Below are 25,396 nucleotides of genomic sequence, written 5' to 3' on the forward strand. Positions count from 1 at the left end.
GCCTTGTCCAGAGCAAACGCACCAGCCTTGCCTCTGGGGGCCTGGCCTGACCCAGAGGGCAGCCGCTGCCTCCTCAGGTCAGAGCAGAGTCCTATCTCAGCCTCTTGAGACATAAAACATGAAACCAGAGAGTGCTGGAGAAAAAGGACTCAGCTTTATGTTTATTGAGGTCATCTGACAACGCAGGAGCTACCGGAGTGAGGGAACTTAAGTAGCTGCTGTATTAGCAATAGACATCTGTTCAGAAGCAGCCTTACAAATTAAGAGGCATTATTTTTCTGCGTTGTCGATATATATTGGCTTTATCAATTTTAAAGTGCTCCTTTTGGAATAAAGTGCGATGACAACTTGTCTTTGGATGTCAGGCAAAGCTTTCTGGAGACACCAACAAGCTGTAGACTTAGGCTCAGGATTCACTAGTGTTCTATTGAGGACAATACAAAACACACTATGTTCTAAAAAGTGAAACTCAGAGGAAACAAAGTGGTGACTTATGTTGAATCAGTACAGTGATTGGCCAGGCCTTTACATATTGATGGGAAAGGCATTAGTTTCTATAACTACACGGGGAAAAAAAAAAGGCAATAAAACCTTGCCAGAAGCACCTACTAGACATACAGGGAAAATATAATCTACTTAATACCGCCATTTTTAATTACAGTCGGGCCTCCGTATCCATTGGTTTCAAATCCACAGATTCAACCAACTGCAGATCAAAAACAGTATTTTCTATCCATGACTGGGAATCCGAGGATGGGGAGGGCCGACTGTATGCATTGTCCTATGACATTTTATAGGAGACTTGAGCAGCGTCCGTAGATTTTGGTAACTGAGAGGGGATTCTGGAACCAGTTCTTTGCAGATACTGAGGGGCAACTGTGTAAAAAAAAACAGAAAAGGTCTTCCCTTGCACTTTCTTCTTAAATAAGCTCTCACATCTTCTCAAAGAAAATCAGCGAAATTAAAAAAGGTTAACTCATCATACACTACTTACAGCACCTGCCATCTGTCAATGTCTCCCTCAGCGCTATACTGCGTACGAAACATCTCAGCCTGAAGCACTGTCCCACTCTACGCAGCCCACAGGGGCACCCACAACGGCACCACAATGACCAGGAAAGAAGTGGCAACTGCAAGACAGGACTTCAGTGGGTGATGGAGCTGGCCTTGCACCTCAGTATCTGTGTCCTTAGGAGAGAGCTCTATAAACTCCACTTGTCTCCTTTTATTTATTTATTTTTTTGCTTGGGGTATTTGTACAGTGACATCACAATACAGAGACAGGAACTGTGTGTACATAGCTGAAGGTATAACATTATACACACAACATTACACAAACACATAAATATATACAGGTAGTATTTAATGTAAAAATTCAAATTATGCCTGGAAATGACTCTCAGACCCACAATAAACAATAGAATATAAATTTTAAAATGTGTTTTACCTGATAGATAAAACCACTCATCCTGGGACTAGCAGACAACATAAGCAAAATATTTGGGAAGAGTAGAAGATATCTTTCATTCTTTTCCTAATGTAAAAAAACAAATATGAATAATTTTTAAAAACATATACTTACAGATGAAAGAACATACATTTAAATTAAGCCTTACAAAATATACTATTTTCTTGTTCAGCTATTTCTCTCTACTAAATCATATTAGGCTAAATTAAATGGAAACAAAATTATGACAATTCTTAGACTCACAAGTAGCCCGTGTAACATCTTTTTTAAAAATCTGGTTAAGGAGTGCACCTCTGCCATTAACTCTTTAATTCTCTAAAGTTTTCTTTTTGTGATTGAGAGACAGCAGAACAAAAGAATCTTTCAAATTTTATTGGAGAAGAACAGGTGGACCTTTCACACTAAAAGATGGGTGAGATAGAATGTTAAAATCAATTTTGCTCTATTAATAATTCCTTGCCCTAACTGGTGTAGCTCAGTGGATTGAGCACAGGCCTGTGAACCACACGATCGCGGTTCGATTCCCAGTCAGGGCACATGCCTGGGTTACAGCCCAGTTCCCAGCGGGGGACTCACGAGAGGCAACCATACATTGATTTTTCTCTCCTTCTCTCCTTCCTTTCCTCTCTAAAGATAAATAAATATTTTTTAAAAAATAATAATTCCTAGCACTTATCTAAAACTCCCTATATTATCGATTTAATGTTGTTTGCACCTATCCTGTAAACTTAGTTTACATGGAAGACTTAAAAGTATGATTTATGTATTAAAAATTATTCACTTCCACAAGGTAAGAAAAGCCCGAGATCACAACTAAAGGACAGAAATTCCCAGAACCTAAAAGGAGACACCGAAGGAAAAACCACAGGCATCCCTCATCACAAGCTGCCCTCTAACTAGTGCCCACGAAGGCACATAACACCAGGGAGCAGCGTCCCCAAGCAGACTCCAGAACACCAGCCACAGGCAGGGCACTTTAAAAGGGGCTTCTATACAGTAAAGAAGTTGCTGAAAACTACTTATTACACTCCCTTCTTGAAGATGCACAACATACACTGTGAATACTCAGAGCAGAGCTCTGAGAAGCCCTGTCAAGAAGAAATCTTTACAACTAATTATAATCTTTTCAGTCATGATCATAACTTTGAATCACTTTTTTGGAGTGGCATCTATTAATCTTTTGTAAATCTAGTATCACGAGAAAACATTCTGGGAAATGTTTTCATTGATTTTCAAATAAAATTTTAAAATGCATAATTTGAAAACAATCTGTAGGACTGATATCATTTTTAAATTTCATAGGCAGAAAAGAATATGTTTGTGAGTATAAGTTTCAGTTTTCTTATTGTCCTAAAAATCTGATGTTTGAAATGGGTCCTTAGCAATTTTTATCATGTTAATTATTTTTTACAAAGGTAGAAATAAATTCAAAACGAGGTACTAATTAGTGACCCAATGAACATAAAAGTCATGTGAATGCTGAAGCACAAACTGCTCTATTTTCACTGTGTGGGGGGGATATCAGAAGAATCTGGCTTCATCTCTCCCCTAAACCAAACCTGGAAGATAACTATAATTCCAAGGAGCAAATGCCAATTAGTATTCATAACAGAAAAGTATAATGAACTAACCATCGAAAACAGCACATTTCTTAGAATGGCAGTACTGGTCAGAAGTCAAGGCCAGAGACACACACACTTCCCTGTGGCAGATACCTGCAGAACTGGGCTCTTAGTGAGAAATGTAAAATCCTGTCGGGACGCCACATCTTCGCCAACACTGACAAAGACTTTGATAGTAACTGCTCTCTGGCTGCATCTAAACCGGTCAAGCGTCCTCAATCAGCTAAGCCTCTCTAACACACGAAAACCACTTTCATATTTGGCAAGGACAAAAGATAGACAACAAATATGAGACAGGAGTCCCATTCAGATGTTCTCATCACTTCATATTCCTTAAAAATCTTGTATTACACAATCAAAAAACATTCTAAAGTATTTATAATCTTGACTGTAATTAAGGAAACTTAAAAAGCATTAAAAATATAAATCACATTTAATGCAAATTATGTTCAGCTCTTAAGTCTTACACAGGGCATTTTAACGATTTCAGGGAAAACAACTGAGAGACGGAGTAAGAACAAAGTTCACTGGCACATGGCTGATGTCCCCTCGCGTGTTTCTTCCACAGCTGCTCCCACCTACTCTGCACAGTGGGACAGAAATGGTCACGGCATGCACTGCAGTACCTCACTTCCAGTACACTGAATCATGACCTGGGACATGTAAATGACATTGCCCAGGGTCTTGATGTCATCTCCCTCCCAGCTCCGGATGGCTTCCGTCAGGATCTGCAACTCCAGCTCCTTCCTTTTCCGCACATCTTGACACTGGGCCTGACAGACACAGAACACTCTTAAAAGAGACAAGCTCCCAGGATCCTAAGTTGGGCCATATTGCTTTGTATCTTACTTGCTCTTAAGACAGGAAATCTACTGCATCATGTGTTTAATTTACAGGCATAAAATGAGGTCAAGAGAGGCAAAACACATAATCTTCCCTGGAATAAGAAAAACTGTTTTAGAAAAATATAGATCTTGCCACCTCTAAAGGTGTAGACAAATATATTCTGATTTTATTAATATTTGCCAACACAGAAGACTGAAAAGAGGCAGGGAAAGAGTAAGTCCCACTTGTGCTATAAATAAGGAGTACACCTCAGAAACAGTGAGAGTGCATGACAAAAAATAAAGCAGAACCACCAGAATTCCATTTCACACCCTATTACTAGGATGGAGGTTGAAAACATGTTTAAATCATTTTCAAGTAGCTATAGCATCAATTACGTGGTGCCTTTTAAATATTTAAACAATGATCATTTCATTGTTCTAGTGTCCAAAGTCTAGTAAAGCATGAGAATGCATCAGCTATGGAATAACTACTATATGTACACTCATTTTTATTTCATCAAAGTAAACCTGAATTATGCATCACAGATCATTTTTATCACCTAACTTTTTAGCTGAAAAACAACTTTCTACATTAATTTGCCATAATAATATCTGAGACCGACACTCCATAATACACTTAATCACTTACTGAAAGGTTTTTGAAGGCAGTCATGGATTTCTGAATATCTTGTCTATCTGGGTGATAATCCTTTGAATAAAAGAAACGCACCATTAGCTTTCATAATGAAAAGTTTTTTTCTTAAAAAGGCACTCTCTTTAGACTAGCTTCAATTTTCCAATACCTTTCAACCTGTCTTACGTCCTATTTTTCCCAGCACTGGAGTGCCACCTCTCATTCTTTAAGGCAATTATGGAGCCAGTGGACTTAGGGGAAAGAGTAGTTTGGAAGAGGGAAGCCAAGAGCTGGAGTCAGGAGAACGTCTGTTGTGGTGAACGAAGACAGCACACATGACACCACACCCAGTGCTTCCACACAGTCCCTGCTGCTTTGGCAACAGGTGAGCAGTTGTGGAGAACAACTGCCTGCCCTTGACAGAAAAAGTTCACCAAACCCTAGCCTATAACACAAATCCAAATTTCGGAAATAAGATAATATGTACCCTTAATTAAATGATAGTTTTAACATTATATTACTCTACAACTTACGCATTTTCTATTTGTGGCTAAATGTTTCTGATGTGACTCCTGAATGCTATTAGCATTTTCTAGGTTTTGGAACTCTTTCTATCAGCAGCAGTGGGTGAAAGAGGAGAGAAAGGATCTGGGATAAGAAGAAAAACAGCATTTAACAAGATCATTCTGAAAACCTACTGAATTTAAAAAAGGCCTTGGTAAACTCTTGTTGCTCGTTCTGGCCTCAAAAATAAATCATCGACGACAATTTCCCTGGCAGCAGCTAACAGACGCCCAGTGACAGACACGTGATAAGCAGTACCTCCATGTGTCTCTCCAGCTCCTTGAGCAGAGTGGGGTACTTGTCCAGGCGCATGAATGGCTTGCTGAGGCCGGTGGTCAGCACGAGAATCCCCGGACTGTTGGCACCTCTCATCTCCATGAACTCTCCCAACTCCTCACTGAGCAACAAGCAGCCAGCAGTAAAAGAGTAAGACACTGCCGTTAAGAGTTCAGCATGAAGACGTTCTCTTATCCCCACTAGCAATCACCAAGAATATGAAGTACAACGGTATCTTTAACATTGTTAAAATCACCACTTCTCTAGCCAAACACGTGCTGGTTATTTCAAAACACCAAAGGGGAACCCCTGAAGATTTATGTTATTCCTCTCATTATGAGCAAAAACTGTACATGACACAGAATACACATGGTTTCCTACGCAATTCCACTCATGAAAGACCATTTCAGCGAGTCAATTTCATAAGTGTTCAAATGTCAGTGTGCATTCTTAGAGCTAGATTAACAGATTTCAATTATCTGGGAACTTCAAGATGGTAAAAAACATGAGAGAGAAAAGAGACTTTAAAACTACAATAAACTGAATCATGGTGTTAACACTTTAGACATTTGTCAGTCCACCAAACACCCCCATATGACTGCACCTGAAAGCATTTTGTGGCAGAAACAAACCTTTCCAACCTTCAGAGCGTACGATGTGGCACAGTGAAATCATTAATACTTATTTAGGCTTTAGAATTTCCAAAGTATTTTCACACCTTCATTTCATTTAATCCATACAATATACAAAGAAGAAAGTTATCTCCATTTCTTTAGTGTTGAGGAAACGGACTACATATTCAGAAAATTAAAAAGCTTAAAAAGGACTTAATATTTAACTACTCCTCTTTCTCCATCAACATCACTATTATTCGTGTACCTTTTACAGCCAACGATGCCCTCCTGAGGCCTCTGCCATTATGCACACTACGTTTGCCCCGGGCAGCCCAATTCCACAGCCTTGGCGTTCAGAACAAGGGCAGGAAAGCCAGGAGTGGAGGGGGAGTCAACTGTCACTGGCACATTTATGACTCACATCAGTGACTGAAACTCTGTGTTTCTGTCTCTCCACCGCAGGACAGATGATGTTTAGGGTCCATGCGAGGACCTGGGTCTATGTTCCTCACTGCTGCTGCACATACCACTCCAGGCGTGGGAAACTGAGGGGCAGACAGGCTGGGAGAAAACGAGGGCGCCCACTGGGAAGAGACAGCATGAACTCCACATCCCCATGTCACCTACTGGGAAGAGCAGTACCATCACTCCCCCCTACCCAGCTACACTTGGGCCCCAGCCTAAGCTTCTTGGGAACACACCAGCCACACACTAAGGGCTCCTAGTAAAAATATGTACAATATTTAGGCTAAACCATTTGAAAGTGCTAGATGAAAAGTGGTGAATATAAGTTTCCTATGGTCCAACCAAAAATCACTCCATGTGGAGAAGTGTGAGAACAAGAATTGATATTGATGCTCCTCCATTACCTCATCCTCAATTGATCATATAAAGGAGAAATCATCTTAAAGCTTAACTAAACCAACTTAGAAATATAAGGTTTCAAATATCGGGTTGAAAACAAATTAATGGATCATAAGAAATCAGCCTTACATTGCTTAAGCACGTAAAACCTCTTTAGAAGACAACTCTATCTAAACTCAGGTGGCCTGGTTAAGCAAGGTGCACTGCATTTAAAATCAGAGTGCATTTCTGGCTGCACAAAGAAATACAGTAATAATTTGTTATTAGTTCGTTAATAATTTGTTATTAGCTAACTATCTGCCACCAATATATCATATATTTTAATATCAACTTTTAAAATAAATATACATCTACAAACATTTAGAAGATATTGTCAAAATAAAAGCAACTTATAAAAAGAGTGAAAAACATAACCCTAATTATAAAAAACTTAACACATACAACAATAAACCTTTTCTCATTTCTGTAAGAAATGAGGCTTCACTATGATTTCCTCACTGTGAGCCATCATGATGACGCAATTTAAAATGCTACCAGCACAGAAGCTGTCAAACCACTTCTAGGGCTGTGGGCGTGCTTGCTTTCATAATCAACACACAGTTCGACATCTCTGTGTGTAACTTTGTAACATTCTTTCTAAGAATGGTTTTCTCAGGAAAATCACAGGGCTAGGATTACTGAAACTGGGTACAGTGGTGTTTCAGAACCTTGTTGTGCATTAGTCTAGTGTTTACCCCAGAGGTCGTGGTGACTTCAAAGCCATGAACAGTAACCTGGAGCACCTGTTTGCACAGTTTTATCATCATTTTGCATTTTCCCTTCCTCACAGGAGATAGGCAGGATAAGTGAAGAATGCTCCTAAACTGACTCTTACCTGCAGCCTCCTCTCCCACCTACCCCAGGCATTTACTGAGCTCCAGCAGAAGTGAGAGCGGCAGAGAAAGGTCACAAAGAAGAACGAAGAAAAGAGAGAGACACTACGGGACAAGCACTCTGAGCGGGGTATCAGAGCAAATGCTTCTGAACATGATTCTGGTAAACAGCACTCTGGGCCTGTGACAAGTACTATTACACGTGTCTACAGATGAGGACTCACAGTGAGGGCCTCTGCCTCTGTTCTCACTGCCAGCTGGATGGCTGAGCCCAAGTCGGCCCGAAGCCTGAGGGGACACTCTGTGTCTGGTCTGGCCCCTCGTACTCACTGTGCTCTCCTAACACTTCTCATCAATCCTTACTCAGAAATGCTCCTCCTCGTATTACTCACTGTCAATCCCTAAAGCAGGAGTAGAGCAAAATGAGGATTTAAGAAAGAGCAATTTATATTTGTATGCTTTTCTCTAATTATTGAAAAATTCATCAAGCAAAATCCCCCCAAAATGGAACTTTATGGTACCAGAACTACATTTCAAATCCTTGAAATATAATCTATGCAGGGCCTTTTCTACAATGAGACAAATCACAGAAAAGTCTATTCATGTCATTTTTGATATTTCAGAACTGTATTTTAAATTTTGTAACTACAGTTACAGCAAAGAAAAATTAACAAAACTAAGTTATTCTTATTACTCCTCCTCCCCAAAACTCTACAACTTAAAATGTAAGTGAAATTTTTTGCAAGCAAAAGTAACTTATTTTAATATACTCATGACATTTTTGTAATGCTAGAACATGTATGGTTAAGAAAAAAACAGAACTTTATAAATTTTTTAGGTTACTTTCATTTTTTAAAAATTTAGTACAATAAAACAAAATGTTTACAGCTATTTAACAAAACAATGGCTCTTTCAGCTTAACTTCTACTGATGTGAGCAATCCTTATGCAATGCAGCTCTGCTGTATTTACTGAAATGATACTGTGGGCTGTAAGAAGGCAAAAAAAAAAAAAAAGGAACACAAATAAGGAGAACTATCATGTAGCCAAGAAAAAAGTAACAATTAAAGTGCTGGAAAAAACAAAATTCATTGGACAGACTAAATTATGAAACCCGCAATTCATTCCAAATAGGCAGTCACTAACATATTATGTCTACTATCATTATCACATGATAATGCAAAAAGTACATATGAGTTATAATTCTAGAATTGGTGGTTCTGTAAATGCATTCGCAAGATTCACACTAAGAATTTAAACTAACCCATGTGGCTGCAAATAGGCCTTAAAACTTCAAAACACTATACTTAAATCAATCCTTAAAAAACATACTCAGACGTAAACAGAGATAAATCTATCCATTGGTGTGGCAGCTTCGCACTTTAACAAATGCAGGGAAGCAGCAAAGTGATTACAAGCGAAGATCCCAGAACAAAAAGCAGTGACTGCTGACAGCAGCTACCGGCCAATTCATGGACTTACACTTCAGAAGTGGGGTCTGACCAGTGAACAGAGTAGGGAGTCTCGCTGCTCAGAGACGTCAGGAGGGCACGTGAGCAGCAGCACATCCTGCCACGTCCACTCTCGAGGCTCACACTCCCAGAGCGTGACCTCAATCCACCCACCTCTCAACACTGGGACAAGCCATGTGGAGGAGGCACAGTTTCCCCCCTCACACACTTATCTGTATTCCTTCCCTGTTATTTTGGGGAAATGCTACACTTACATTTTAGCTATGGTGCAGTCATTAAAGTAACAGTACAGAAGAGAGAGAGGATAAACAGCACGTGCTTGTAAGCATTTCCCTTGAAACTATTATTTTAGGAAACTTTAACAGTCTGAATCTACTTTAAATGTCTTCAGGACAGATCCTCACTTTCATGGGAAAAATACTTAGAATTTTTCCTTAAAATTGTTCACCCCCCTCCATACTTCCAGCCCAATCCTAGAGAATCAACCCCTCAAAAAAAGAGGGCAAGCAAAGATAAAAATGATTATAATTTTGCCCTAACATTCTATTTACTTTCTGTATAGCTTCCCCATCACTGCATCAACAATTCCTTTAAATTTTTTCAGAAACACATTTAATCCTTGCATTTCACTTTTGTAAAAATTTCATTTAATTTGTAATCCCCAGTAGTAGACAGCAAAAAGCATAATTGAATACAGGTTATACAGTTTCAGCAAGGTGCATGCTATCACAGCCCGCCCTCCTGGAAAGGTGAGGAAGGGCAAGGTAATGGGGGGGGGGGGGGGGGGGGCACGGTGTCTTTTAGGTTTTCTGTTTCTGTCAGAAACTGTATATCCTAAGGTCCCTTTTCTTCATCACCATGTCAAAGACTGTAGTTTCATTTCAGGACCTTTATCATGTTCGTTCACTTCCGATCAGTTCACTCGGGGTTTGCTTAAGGCTTACAATAACCCTGCAAAATGCCTTTAGACGTGTGCGGTGACCCAGGCCCACCCGCTGAAAGGCTGTAGTCAGGGCTTGAACAGGTGACTGATCCGGAAGCCCTGCCACCTCTTTCATACTCACAAGGACACCACACTGGGACCCCAACTCAATCTCTAAACAGCTCAGCAACGCTCGCTTACCAAGAGTGTCTAGGTTTTAAGTTGAAATATTTAGAGTAAGATGAAGTTAAGTATTAGAATTAAAAGCACAGTAACACTTACCTTCATGCTACTAAAACTATTTTTCCATTTATAGTTTAATAAATATTGAACTGTTTTCAAAATAAACCATAAACATTTTTCTAAAGCACTTATTGCTACCAGTCTGTGCATCTGCACCCCCTGACATCTGCTCATGACTGAAATGCTCCCTGGTGTTCCAACAATTTTCGAGAAATAGGCATGGATGGCCTTGTCTTAAAAAACTTGCAGAAAATTTGTATGTTCTGTTTCAGGTGTTTTAATGTTGTTTCAGGTCAAAAAGTTAAAGTTAATGGCCTCCAATTTAATGTTCAATATACCTATAAAACCCAATCTTAATTTTAAAATGGGATATTTTCTCCTAAAGCAAATCTAATTCAGTCTCATGTACTTCCAGTTGTGTGACCTGAGAGAAACATGATTCTGGTAGCCTGGATTTAGCTTGCAGCTACATTCTAGAAATCCTACCAGCTCCTTCAACCCACTGTCCAAAGGGTTCTAGGCTGAAGGGGAGACTTCAAAAAATATCCTTTTCTATTACAGAAATACTAATCTAATATGCATTTCAAAGACTTATTACCAGTACTTTTCAGGCACTAATTTTAAGGGGTAACTAAAATTTTCATTGTTGAATAATCAAGTGAATATTAGCACTGTTTTGAAGGGTTCCCCAAGAAGTCCCTTCCCTTCAGGTAAGATGTCTATGTGAACGCACCTGTGTTCCGTGAGAACACTCACTGCAGATGGGTGATTGGCACAATATGCAAGGTACAAGGTTTTCATTTGTGGCATCAGATTTAAAAAGCAGCCTCCAACTCTCTGCTGAGTTTCAGGCAACCTGGAGACATACAACACAAAGAAAATAATCCTAAATCTTACAGGCAGAAGGAAATTGCTCAGTAACAAACACAGAATCCTTTGAGTAAGAAAGACCCCTTGTGTACCACCCTATGAAAACAAAATACACAAATCCCAGAATACAGCTGTTCACAGCACGGTTATAGCAGGGAGAAGTACCTACCTTGAAAGCTGCTCTGCTACAAAATAGGGAACTAAACCCCTACCTCTTCCCCAGCATCCAGATGCCAGCACCTGCACACAGCAGAGCTACAAACCCACAAGTCCAGGCTTCTTTGAGGAGTGAGGAAAACAGCTATCTTATATTTTGCACGAAACAAGGAGAATTATAAAATGTGGCTATTTGGTTAGTAAGTTTTTCTACCAAAGTAGCATCAAGATAGGCACACAAAAGATATAAAAGCCACCTTTCCCTTCAGATGAAGATTGGGCACCGAGCACATCTATCAAGCCCTCCACTTCCCAAAAGCACACTATGATAGTTGGCTTGATTCTTCAAAAGGCATAAACTGACAAGAACAAAAAGAACAGAAAAAGAGATAATCAGAACCCGCTTGGGAAGCTGAAGAGCAGATGATGAGTGGCCATAACTGGGCAGGCAACCCCACTCTAAGACCACACCTTAGCCCCCAGCAACCAGAGGGCCCTTCGGCAGCAGAGCCACAGACATGGCTGAGTAAAGGTCTGCAAGGCAGCAAGACACGCACTTCTTCGCATCAGAAGATCCCTGCCCTGGTTGAGCATACAAGCAGTGACTCGAAGCAGGGGTCCTTAGAAAACAGGGAGAAAGAACACTGACCAACCCCAGTCTCCTTTGCCCACCAGAACCCCACAGCACTGACAGGAAGGATTATAACCTTCGAAGCAAGAAAGCTGAAGAGCCTTCTGTTCTCCTGAAGGCGTCTGACCCAGAAAAAAAGTGACCAAAAAATAGTAACACCAGGAGTTCCCCAACAAAACAGTCAACAAGTTTCAACTCACAACCAGCACTTCCACTCAAGTGTTTATTGCACAATCTTAATTAATAGAAGACACAGAAATATGACCAACACTTTAGGGGGAAAAAATCTAACATGAATGACAAAGGGCAAAAGATGGGGAGTACAAATGGGGGAAAATATGATAGTATGCAGGAAACAGAAAAATATTCAAAAAAATTTTTTAATTAATCCTGAAAGAAGTAACACAAGGTCTATGGAAAAAAAAAAAGGATGCTTTTGTGGATGGGAAAAAGGGGGTTCTATGGAAAGTACCTCACAGGGCGATCTGGTCATAAATTCCTAACTGGCCAGGCCATGGTGGGTAGCCATGCCCCACACAGCATTTGTCTTTTTAGTAAAAGGCTTATATTTCCTTAAGCAAGCTGTCCACTTTTTTCTCTACACCTAGGTGCGTAATCACCCTCAGGACAGCACATAATCTTGTTAACTATATAGTAATCCAATCTCTACCTAGCTTTCTTCCATCTCCTTAGTTCTCTCCTTAATTTCAAATGCATAAAAACAAACTACAAACTCTTATTCCCAAAAGCATTGAACTCAGTCTGCTGACAAGATATTGCTTCCAGGTGTATCCTCAGTTTGACTCAAGTAAGTTTTCATACAAATCCTCTATAGGTTTGGATGATCTTAGGTTGATAGCTTAAAAATGAGAACACTGGGGATAAAAATAAAGGAGTTTTTGAAAATCAAAATAAAAGAGCAAATGAGAAAGTCAAAGGAAATCTGAAAAATGAAGTTCTCAAATTTCCCAGATTAACAAGGAAGAGAAGATGAGAAGATCAGGACAAGCAGTTCCACATCAGGATAAAACTTCCAGCTACAAAAAAAATAAATAAACAGAATAGAATAAAAGAGCATTAAATTTAGCAGACTAAAAGACAAATCTTGACACAGGAAGAACTCAGAGTGCCAGCAGGAGGGATGCAAAATGACCCAAACGAAATGCAGCAGCGTCAGGTTAAGAGTTCAGAGTTCTAGAGACAGGCTCTAAAGGCTTTGAGAGGGAGAAACACAAGTTTCACACAAAGAATTAGGAATTAGAATAGCCTGGGACTTCACAACAACACTGGCCATTAAAACAGTGGACAGAAGCAACCTAAGTGCCCATCAGTAAATGAGTGGATAAAAAAAACTATGGTACATTTACACAATGGAATATTACACAGCAGAAAAAGAAAGAGCTCCTACCCTTTGTGACAGCATAGATGGAACTGGAGAGCATTATGTTAAGTGAAATAAGCCAGGCAGTGAAGACAAATAGCATATCATCTCACCTTTAACAGTAACCTAATCGACAAAACAAACAACCAAACAAAATATAACCAGAAACACTGAAATAAAGAACAAACTGACAGATGTAACCAAAGGGGAGGGGGAGAGGGATTATGGGGCAGGGAGGCTATGGTGGGGTGAAAATGGAGACAACTGTACTTGAACAACAATAAAAGAAAAAGAAAAAATAAAATGAAGTGGACCATAAAATAACAAACAAACAGGAAACAGAAATAATGTCAGACAATCCTATCTCCATGCATCATAATCAGTGTGTACATGGATTAACCGCCTTCCAAGCACTCCTTCCTCAAGACATTCCTAGGAAATGAGGGTCTATAGCAACGAGAGAGGAAGCCACCAGCACCTCACACCATGGAGGTGAAATGCAAGATGACAGTCAAGGGAGACACCAAGACCATGCATCAAGGTTACAGATGAAAAACCAGCAGGGTCCAGGGTGACTTCTACAATACTAAAATTCGTAAGTACCTAATATATATGAACATACTGAGAGAAATGAACATAAGCCAAAAATAAATTAGTGATAGGCATAGGGAAAAAAAACAAGCAAACAAGAAAATGAAGGCAATTATCACCATTACTATCCTGAGAAAAAGAGCAGGCAAGGCACAGTAATTCTGGCACAGAACATGGCTCAGCTGTCAACAGCATTAACCTAATGCAGTAACATCTAGCCCTGAACAGGCTTATATGGAGTTGTACTGTTTAGTTCATTTATCCTTATCTGAAGTCAAAGTAACCTCACATCAGTATTGTCAGCAGACTCTTTTCCAAGTGTGACCTTCTAAGAGGGTTTTTAAATAGCCTTCAGGAATTAGCCACAGTTCTATCTGCAAGATAGTCACTGACCTAGCAAATGAACTTCTACTATTTATTCAGGCACCAGGAATCACAGATTAAAAAGAGTAAGCAATTTTCTTTACCTTAAAGGTGGCTGCAATCTTTGTGGGTAACATCAAACAAGAATAAAAATAAGGGGAATATAAAACAGCCAACAATGCCTCAATTTTGTGAGATACAAACTGCTGTCAGCCCAGAGGAGGAAGCACACACCCTCCGCCAGGAGGAGGCACAGAGACCAGCACCCTTTCTAAGTCACCCAAAGACCAGTCATCACACACAGCAAGGATGCTGCACACTGGACCGCCTTTCTATCAGGATCAAGACACCGAAGGTACAGTATTTTGAGACTATAACACACTGACATTTGAGCAGGTGATGTCCATACTCAAGGACACAGCAAAACAGCAGAGTCTGGCATCTAGAATGAGAGGGTTCTAGCAGGAAACCCCAACTGCCTAGCTGAGCGGACTGAAGGTAACTGGAGAGATGGGATAACAAAGTTTTATGAACAAGAGAAGAACACTGTCAGAGACGTGCACATGGAAGTGATTAAATTATTATGATTGCATAATATTGCTCAGTGCTATGCCACATACTGTGCTATGATTTCACTTCTCACCTAGTCTAATACCACAGTCTAAGGGTGCATTCAAAGGAAAATGTACCTAAAATCTAAATCAATGGATTTTCATTTCTTATATTTCATCAATTAATTACAATTAAGTTATATCTTAGCATGGCTTATACATGAACAGTTACTTCATTAAATAAGGTTTTCTTTCTTTCTTCCTTTGGCCCCACTGAGCCTGGCCCTAGAGTTTTTTTAACTCTCTCAAACCAATTCTGCAAGAATTCACTATACCTGCCACCACCATATAAACGGCTTTACAGTTCATAAAGCCATTGTAGTTCATACTCACTAAATGGCACCAGCAGACAGGGCTCACAAAGCTTACATGAGTCATCCTCCAAAACTGGAGCCTAGGTCATGTGCTAATGTGTCTCACACATGATACCATCTAGGATCACTGAATAAACATAACAAGCAAAACTTACAAAGATCATCAATGCAGCATATGACAGAATTAAAATTCAGAATGTTCATTTTGGTTCTCTCTTGTGCTTCTAGAGGTTGTTTTTCAGAGAATGATAATATTTAGGCAGGGCCTGCAACATGGTGTTGAGGTCAGGTACAAAGAACAAATGGCTCACAAAGCTGTTATTGCTAGCAACTTTCACCTGCAGCCTTCTGGTAGCAGTGCCAATGGCCAAGATCTGATAATGGCAGTGGTGTCAGCAATGGTCTGACAACAGGTGTTACCAATGATCTATTAACAGTTGTGTTGACAGAAACAATCCAGTCTACAGTCTTTGCAGTAAGAGTAACAGCAAAGGACACAAGGGGATGTCCAAAAGGCCTTTTTCCTTTCCCAAAGTAAAAATGAACAAATCAGAAAATGCTTCTGAGAAATCATTAAAACTGCTAAGCAATTCTCTCTTATTAACACATTTACTCCTGTTGGTATTGCTAACTAGATAAAACACTCACAGTCCACAATTCACTACAGATTTCAGAGGGGAGACTAAGATCAACATGAAGATATCACTACGAGCTGGGCAAACCTCAGTACACTTCAGTGTTTTTGATAAAGCCTGCAGAGTCTGTCCATGACTGATAGGCAACTTCAAGAGAAGAGACTACGTAAGCAGCCTCAGGTTCCCATTCAGGGACGGCCTTGGAGGCCTTGGGGACCACAACCAGGCAGACACCATAGCAATGGCTTCAGACAGTCTACAGACAGTCCTCTCTAGGGGAATCAAAACCCCGAACACAGAAAACTCTTTCAAGGATGCCAAAGCTGCCCTGGCTGGTGGCTCAGTTGGTTGGAGCACTGTCCCATAACCAAAAGGTTGTGGGTTCAATTCCAAGTCAGGGCACATACCCAGGTTGCAGGTTCAATCCCCAGTCTGGGAACATATGGGAGGTAATCAATTGATGCTTCTCTCTTGCATCAATGTTTCTCTCTCCCTCCTCTCTCTAAAAGCAATGAAAAAATGTCCTTGCATGAGGATTGAAAAAAAAAAGGATGCTAGAGCCCCAGGAAGGCTGCAGAATCTGAAATTCCTCCCAGAGTCCTCTTCTCACCAGTAATCAGCCTTCTTGAGCTCCTTCACTGCCGTGGTCAACTGCTTGTGTTCCCTGCACATGCTACTGGTTTGCCATCACCTCTAAATTCCTAGACTTGTAACATTCTGGCACTGGAAATGTGCTTTGAAATCATGTTTCTATGGAATCATGCAATCTAAACACATAAGGAAATTATGGGAAGAGTTACTCAGGGGCTTCCCAAGTGACAGTGCATGGCAACCCAGGGGCATAGGGCAGACACTGCCTCCTGTACTGACACACAGGAGGTAAACCCTACAATCTGAATCACACAGGTCAGCACCTGCTTCTACAAATGTGTACAATTTACCCCAAATCATCTCCAGATAAACTCTACTCCTACGCCCTGCTTCTTAATAAGGACAGCACAGGCTCAGAAATGTGCTCTGGGTCCAAGTGAGACTGCTCTCCAAAGTTAATTATTATCTCTACATCACCCAGGCTTGCTATTATTTAAACAGTTTAAAATGACAGCCTTCAAAAAAACAAATGACATCCTCCTAAACACCCTCCTGTTTAAATCTGCATTTTGACAATAATCTAACACAAATACATACTAGTTTATTGTCCAAAGAGTATTTACATAAATGAATATATGTATATACTAAGATAAGCTTTAAAATTCACTTTTTTCCCCTGGCTGGTGTAGCTCAGTGGACTGAGCTTGGGTCTACGAACCAGAGTATTGCAGTTCGATTCCCAGTCAGGGCACATGCCCAGATTGCAGGCCAGTTCCCAGTGGGGGGACACACGAGAGGCAACCATACATTGATGTTTCTCTCCCTCTCTCCTTCCCTTCCCCTCTAAAGATAAATAAATAAAATCTTTTTAAAAAATTCACTTTTGAACAAAATCAGTGTGGTTATTCAATCAATATCAATTAAATACTTTAGTATATACTATATGAACTATTGTATTCAATAAGCTGAATTCCTTCTGTCATATACAAGGGAACTCAGTCTACTTATATCTATTATACATCGAAAAAGAGTTTGCAACTAAAAACCCATTGAAATGGAGTTTGCAGCTGAAATCCCAAACATGCATGTAAGTAAATGCAAAGGAAGAAGAGAAGGCCGTGACAAGAAGTGATGCATACTCACTGGGTCTGAAAGAACAAGCAGTTTTTAATAAGAGGAGAAGAAAGTAAATTCACAGGAAGGGAAGGGCAGGGAGAACTGAGCGGGAACCCACACTTCTTGGTCCCCACGGGACAGAAAGAAAGGCTTTCCTGCTGAGCTAAGGCACGAGGAGGGGAAGGGACAGGACAGGAGAGCAGTCTGGTGCCACTGGACAGACAGGAGCCCGTCTGAGGGACTACCACAGATATTAAAACTTTGGACCTGATCTTGAATCACCTTTCACCTCCACAAGATGCCCCATTCAAACATCTCAAAGAGAGGTTTCCAAAGCACTGCTGTGAGTAAGTAAATGAGTAACTGGGAGCCATCCAAAGCTTCCGAGGGGAGTGCTGACCGAACGAGGCCCCCTGCAGAAAGAGCCGGGCTGAAGGAGAGGTGGATGCATAGCGGGCCAACAGGATGCTCTGGAGAGCCTGGGTAGGAGGTTCATGCAAGGGCACAGCAGGGATGGGGTCACCTAAGTCAGGGCAAGTGGTAGCAGTGAGGGCAGTGCAGGGGCAGAATCAAGATAGAAAGCCTTAGAGGCACCTAGGGTTTCTAGAAAGAACAGACTAGGGGGCAGTAGAGCCTTTAACCAAAATAAGGATTAAAAAGGTGGAGGGAGGGAGGTTGGTAACCAGGGGAGAAGAAAGGCAGGGACAATGACGTGGATTCCTGCTGAGCAGACTTGAAAGGCACGAAAAGTTGGGAAGAGTAGCACAAAAATATCAAGCAGATAGTGAAAACACAAATCAAGAGATCAGATCTGGAAAGTCAGATTTGAGAGGCAGGATCAAGAGCTGGCTTTGATCCTCAGGATGGTGGCCACCAAAAATCAAGAAGAGTTGAGGGCAGAGGTGTGAGATCTATGCGGCGGGTATAAAGAGCCAGAAGCAACCATGTGAGAAAAGGAAACAAGTCGGATAAAAACATAAAAGAAAATTTCTACAATTCTAATCACTCTGACTCCTCAAATTACCATTTACAATGCTCCCTTAGTTGCCCCCAACATTTCTTTCCTAAACACTTAGTCATTTTTTCTTTCACATTCCAAGTGAAACTCTCCTGACTTTTTAGTTTATGACACAGACACAGCCTCCAAGTAACTAATTAATGTCTAATGAGAATAAGATTAAAAATATTTTTGCTACTTTCTACCACTCCAAATATAGGCAATGATGGTTTTAACTACGCTAGCGGTTAAAAATGAGTTGTTTTCCCTCCAGCTGTTTTAGAAGAAAATAATAAAAACATCCACCCTAAAAAATAAAATTTAGAATAAGGGGACTGAATTCTCATACCAATTCCTTACATCACTGGACTCACTACAGTGTTCTCTGGTTCCAAAATGATTCCATGGCTGGTCCACTACCTATTAGCTATCTCCAAAAATGATATGGCTGCCCTGGCTGCATGGCTCAGCTGGTTGGAGCATCGTCCTGTGCACCAGAGGGTTGTGAGTTTGATCCCCGGTCAGAGCATATACCTACGTTGCAGATTAGGTCCCTGGTTGTGGGGGGTGTACGAGAAACAGCCAATTGGTGTTTCTTTCTCACATCAATGTTTCTCTCTCTCTAAAAATCAATAAGTATATCCTCAATGAAGATTTTTTTAATGTTATAGCAAAGAAAAAAACTGAGAAGGAAACACAATTTTATTGCTGTCTTCTACAGAGCAATTTGCCCAGAGATAGTAATATCTCAAGTCATATATCCTACATATTTCTTTTAATGTCCTAAATTAGTCTGAATCTAGGCAGACATTAAAACTAACAGAAAATAATGCCTAAGAACTGGAAGGGTGAGGGGGGAAAAAACCTTTCAATTTGAAGAAAAACTGACCTTTCCTTCAAGAATGTCAGCGAATCACCCACGGACATCGAAAACCAGTGTTTCATTTAGTAATGAGTCACAAATGGCTCTAACAGAATGGGAGGGCGAGGGTTGCAGAATCAGGGAGAATGCACATTTTGACATAAAGAAACAAAGCTCAGGCAGCCGCCACCACCTGCTGACTTTTATTTAATGCTCACTGTATATTCTACTATGCCCATTTTACAGATGAGAAAACTAAGACGCAAGAAGCAAATACCCCTGGGGCTACACTTCTTCACACATGGTTGAATGGGATGGGGTGGGGCATTACATCTCCCAAATCTCCCCCTCCAACCTTACGTGATTCCAGGGATGGCCAACTGTCTGTCAGACGCCCTCACCAGAAGGTACACGAGCACCCAAGAAGGAACTTACTGGCTTATTTTAAGTCCTTTCTTTAGTCTTGCCTTCATCAATTAGTAACACAATATCCCTCTTAATCAGCTCAACTCAAAAATCACAACGTTTTTTAATTAAAATAGTTCAAACAACAAACCTGCTCTGAAACTATCTCGAGTAAATTCTTCCTTAAGCTCTATTGACTTAATAATCTAACACCATCTATTTACTGAAAATTTACTACATGTTAAAATTCAAAAAGTACATAACTGAGAATATAAAGAATAAGGTACTGTCTTGCTCTCTAATAGCACCATGAAACACAATTCTCGAAATGTTGCTCCAAAATGGGCATGTTTCCCTCAGTTTTCCACAGTGGTGGCATTCTATCAAATCCATTTCCAGACAGCCAAGGACTATCATCTGTTAGTATCTGGCAGAACCACTCATAGACCTGTGTGAACCTTTCTGATGAAATGGTGCCCCATGTAGCAGAGCTGAACATAAAGCAACAGCAAGGAAGCCATGAGACACTTTCATTCACACAACTGAGATGTACCTGATTATTTAAACTCAGATATACTTTGTCAGCCCTGAGTGTCACGACAAGGGCCAAAAGAAGCAGGAAGTATATGCAAAAGAGGAGGAAAAGGAAGGACCTTGAAAATGAGGAAAGACAGAAAGTGAAAACCCCAAGACACTCGGTGAGGAGTGGTGAAGTGGGTCACATCCACCCCATGCAACATACCTCAAGTTATATACCAAAAAAAATACCACACACTTGAAAAGTGCCAGTCACAGGACTGGACTGTGGGGTCAGCAAGTCGGACGCTGCCACATCCCATCCTGTCAGAGGACAAACGCAGCACCCCCAGTCATCTCCGCTGTCTACCTGTCACACCTTGGCCTCTCGTCCAACAGAAACTTCTGTGGCTCACTTCTTCTACCTCTGGAACTTTCTAAACAAACTATCACTTATATTTGAATTCTTGCCTTTGAACTCTTCGCTATACTCAAGGACTGAGGTCTACCATCTGGTGCCGTTTGCCATTACCATTCCTTCATAACTCTGAACTTCAGTTTTTACATCTACACTGTGAAGATAGTAATGTCTACCCTATTTCACAAGGCTGACAAGAGGCTCACAAGAGATACTGCAAAATGTACTACATAAGTATTAATTTATTTAGTCTACATCACATATATAGCCAGTAGGAAAGGAGAAGCAAACGTTTATTCCATTATGCGCCCAACAGACTAGCCTCTTGCAAAGACCCCAAATTGTGGCCAAATGATCTTCATTCACCAAAAGGAAAGCAAAGTGATTTTCAAACTACTCTCTTAATGATTAGGTAAGTAATGTCATTTTATGCAAACCAAAAATACTGCAAAAACAAAAACTGGATTTGTTTGAGAGCTGGTGTTTCAATACACTGACAAGCAGCTTTCACTGCCACAGCTTCCGACAGGAAAGGCCTCAATGGGGCCTTGAAGCCAAAGGCAGGGGAGCAAACCTCCTTGCAGCATGGCAAACCATTACCAATTTAAAGAGCTGCAGGCACAGTAGGCAGGCCCTCACCACCCCCAAGACCAAGAAAGACACAGGCAAAAACCTGGAAGAAAAACCAGAGACCAACCAGAGAGGAAAAAAACTTTCTGGTCCTTCTGGTGACTACAAAATTAAAGAGAACACAAAAATAAAACACGCTGCCTTCCTTTATCAAGCCCACAAATAAATAAACATCAATATAACCTGATGGACGAGAATCTTAAACTTTTCATGTGCATTCTGACTTTAAGTCATCCAACACTCAGCAGGCATTTCATAAACATCCTTTAATATCTGCTGTTAACAAAGAACAAAAAATAGTCACACAGAAAATAAAACTCTCCCAACCGCTCATTCAGAACACACCTGCCCCCTACCCGTTTGGAAACGTGACGAAACCAAGTCCTTAACAGATCTCAACAACACATTACACATGCAGTGCTTTACAAGCACTCAGCTTCCTCAGGCCGGGAACCACACTCAACGGAAGACGAGGCTGGGAAGACTTGGCCTTCAAGGGTGTGCGCACACGCCTCCCCATGGACCACACAGCGGCACGTAGGAAACCAAGCTATTGGCACCGCCCTGCTCTCTCACATGCCACCCTCTTCTCCGCTGGAGTTATTCATCACCTACTTCCCCCCAACACCTTAGAAATCATACTCACGTGAAACCCTTTCTTTTCTCTGACTAGTCAACAGATGCCCCCTTTAAAGACCACCAATGTAAAATTTAGATAATGTAAAACACAGCTTTTATAATAAAAGATAATATACCTCCCAAAAATGTCAAAATAACCTAGATTCCATCTTCAGAAATGTAAATTCTAAAATTATGTTCTTAATCCTTTAAATAACTGTCATACCAATCTGAATTTTGTGAATTTTAGCATCTTACTTACTTGGTGCATTCTTCTAAAGACTGTACAAGCATTTGCTGGAAAGAACATATTTCTTCTAGATTTCCCATTAAAAATGAAGTGTTTGCTGAACTTAACCTACAGCCAAGAAAAATAACAGTAAAAATAGGTAAACAGTTTTACTTACATTCCTCTGCTTTCCCATCCCGATGCCCCATTAAAGTCTTAACCTAATAAAGGAACTGCTTCTGTCTAAGGCAAACTAGCACATGAAACTCTGCCCCAGCACTTCACCCTTTATCCTATGAGAACGCAAGGGAACCCCTAAGGTGATGACTACTCTACAATCAACCCAGGTTATCATCTAACTTACTTCTCACTGGTCTGCAATGGCCGTAGATAGGTGGAAAGCATAGTCTGAAGTTCTTTAGAATATTCATTTTCTGTTTCCAAAATATTCTGTAGCACCTACAATAAATGATGAATAAGTATTATTTGACATTAAGATTTATAAACCTTCGAAAGTTCATCACCATTGAGCTTTTGTTCAATTCATATTATTGCTTCTATATAATATTAATGTGTTTAATATCATCCACAGACACCTACAATTCACTGCCACTTAATTACTATTACCACAGCTACACCACTGACTTCATCTTACTGCCAAGCATTTGACACAGATACACATAGAATGAGGATAGCATGAATTCCTTCATCAGATAAGTAATGCCAAGCCTATAAATAAAAAGGGAAACCACTGATAATCACAAAAGCACAGACGCATGAACGAATCTCTAAACACTGTGTTGTGCAGAAGAGGGCATTTACAAAAAGCATATCCTCGATATTCCTTTTTTTTTAAATCTTCACCCGAGAACTTTTTTTCATTGCTTTTAGAGAAAGAGGAAGAAAGAGAGAGAAGCATCAACTGGTCACCTCCCATACGCATCAGGACCAGGAATCACAGGTGCCTGCCCCGAGACCAGAGATCAACCTTCCAGTTTCAAGAAGACACTCCAACCAACTGAGCCATATTAGCCAGGGCTGAATATTTCATTTACAGTAAGTCCAGGAACAAGCAAAACTCATCTACAATGGCAGAAATGAAATCGAAAAAGGGGCAAGGAAGTGTAACAAGGGGGAAAGGGACATGAGATAAAATTCTAGGGTGATAGACATGTTGTAGATCATAATTTGGGAAGTTATTACACAGACATAGACACCTGTCAAAGCTCACTGAATTGCAACTTTACAATCTATGCATGTTAATATGTATAAAGTATATTTCAACTAAAAAGAAATCAAGTTTGCTCATTTCCTTGTTTGCATCTAGGAAAGCTAAATCAATTTCTTGCAACGACAGACCTTCACTAAATGAGAGGTCAGATCATCCTACACACATTTATTAAAAATTAAAGGTCCACCAACATAAAACAACCTTTAAATAGCCACTACAGGCACACCTCATTTTATTGCACTTCTCTTTATGGGGCTTCACAGAGGTTGTGTGTGTGTGTGCATGTGTGTTTAACTGTAGGCAAGACCCTCCTCGAAGAGCAAAAAGATCACGACTCACTATTGCTCTATTGTGGTGGTCTGGAACTGAACCCACAAAATCTCTGAAGTATGCCTGTACTTTATTTAAAGACAGCAGATTAATTATAAATCAACCTTAAAATTAAAATGTTTCCTGGTATCCTATATTAGTGTAGCAAATTTAGCCAAAAACCACTGGACTCCTAAAAATTGAGAGTTAAATATAAAGTGCAAAACAGCTGAACTGAAGCATGAGCCTCTTTCCACCAGTAATCACCAAGAGCAAAGGCTCCTCACAGGACAAGGTGAGAAGGTGCTGAAGTCTGCAGGGAGAGCCGGGAGGCACAAGTAGGCTTAAGACTAATTACTGATGCTTATTATATTCCCAGCACTGAGCAGGGTGCTCTACATACATTATCTCTACTCCTCACAAAACCTATGCACTTTTCAGAGGAAAAGACTGAAGTGTAGGGACATTAAGTAACTTACCCCAACTCAAATAGCTAGTGAATAGCAGAGGCAGAATGTGAGAGCCTAGGTCTCTGACACTACACTGCCCAACAGTGCCTTCTCTAGCAATCAGACTAAGGGCAGGACTCAAGGCTGAGTGGGACCTGACGTGAGTAAAGAAAGTGAAATCCCTTCCTCAACTATCTTTTTTTACTTCCCTCTGTTAAGAGAGCCAGCACCTTCTTTAACCAGGAAATCATGGTACATGTTTTTTTTCCCTGAGTATCCACTACATGCACTAACACGTGCTGTCTTCCAAAACTAACAAGTCATTCTAAATTAACCATACAAAAAAACTTTTACAGAATAAAGCTATCAAACACACTCAGGTTTTATCCCCCTCATATCTGATCATCAAATGGTATGTTTAAACACTTAAGAAAAAAAGTACTCATTAAGCTAAAAACTTAAGATTACAGCATTAATAAATACCACATGGATTACTGTGTTCACTCCAGTCTTCTGTGTACTCTGAGGAAAGACTACAGTCACTCATGAGTAAATGCAAACCTGATTAAATAACTTACATACTACACTACTTAATTTGCGGAGAATCAGAGGTTCTTTCACTCTGACACTGAACACTGGTTTTGCCCCTGAATGGCTCTATTCATGGAAGGCTGGTGGAGTGAGCCAGAGGAAGGAGGGGCCACTCCAGAGTTCATTCCTTTGTGGGGGAATCTGGGTGCTGATCCTATGATTATAATGCCTTCCTTCGAAGAAATACACTCATTAGACACAAATATCAACGGACTAGTGGACAGAGAACACAGTGCAACACCAGCCACTGCATCATCAGAGAATCATACTTAAACCAGATCTTACCCTTCAAAAATAACATGAAGTAATAAGCCAAGTATAATGGATCACTGAAAATAAAAAAAGTCACAGACATGTACAATGAAAAGTCCTTTTGCAATGTTAAAACAAAGGTTAAAATATATGTTTTCATGTCTCAATTATAAACATTAGGAATTAATAGCAACACTAGTTCGAGCACACTTGAAAACCTAAACACCTACTTTATAAAACAGAAAACAGTTCC

General features: G+C 40.3%; 1 protein-coding gene across 4 annotated transcripts in view; it reads right to left on the reverse strand.

Annotated features, from left to right (window-relative positions):
* Positions 1-25,396, reverse strand: part of ARHGEF7 (Rho guanine nucleotide exchange factor 7) — a 129,301-nt gene that overhangs the window by 25,777 nt on the left and 78,128 nt on the right. For all 4 annotated transcript variants that reach the window (XM_037038360.1, XM_037038357.1, XM_037038358.1 and 1 more), the window contains exons 7-13: positions 22,676-22,770; positions 22,345-22,440; positions 11,111-11,233; positions 5,374-5,512; positions 4,567-4,626; positions 3,717-3,863; positions 1,448-1,534 (exon numbers count right to left, since the gene is read on the reverse strand). In XM_037038360.1, the coding sequence (XP_036894255.1) occupies positions 1,448-1,534; positions 3,717-3,863; positions 4,567-4,626; positions 5,374-5,512; positions 11,111-11,233; positions 22,345-22,440; positions 22,676-22,770 (747 nt within the window). The remainder of the gene's footprint in view (positions 1-1,447; positions 1,535-3,716; positions 3,864-4,566; positions 4,627-5,373; positions 5,513-11,110; positions 11,234-22,344; positions 22,441-22,675; positions 22,771-25,396) is intronic.

This window comes from Sturnira hondurensis, unplaced genomic scaffold (assembly GCF_014824575.4).
Source record: "Sturnira hondurensis isolate 20B ecotype Veracruz unplaced genomic scaffold, ASM1482457v3 Scaffold0024333, whole genome shotgun sequence".
Taxonomy (NCBI): domain Eukaryota; kingdom Metazoa; phylum Chordata; class Mammalia; order Chiroptera; family Phyllostomidae; genus Sturnira; species Sturnira hondurensis.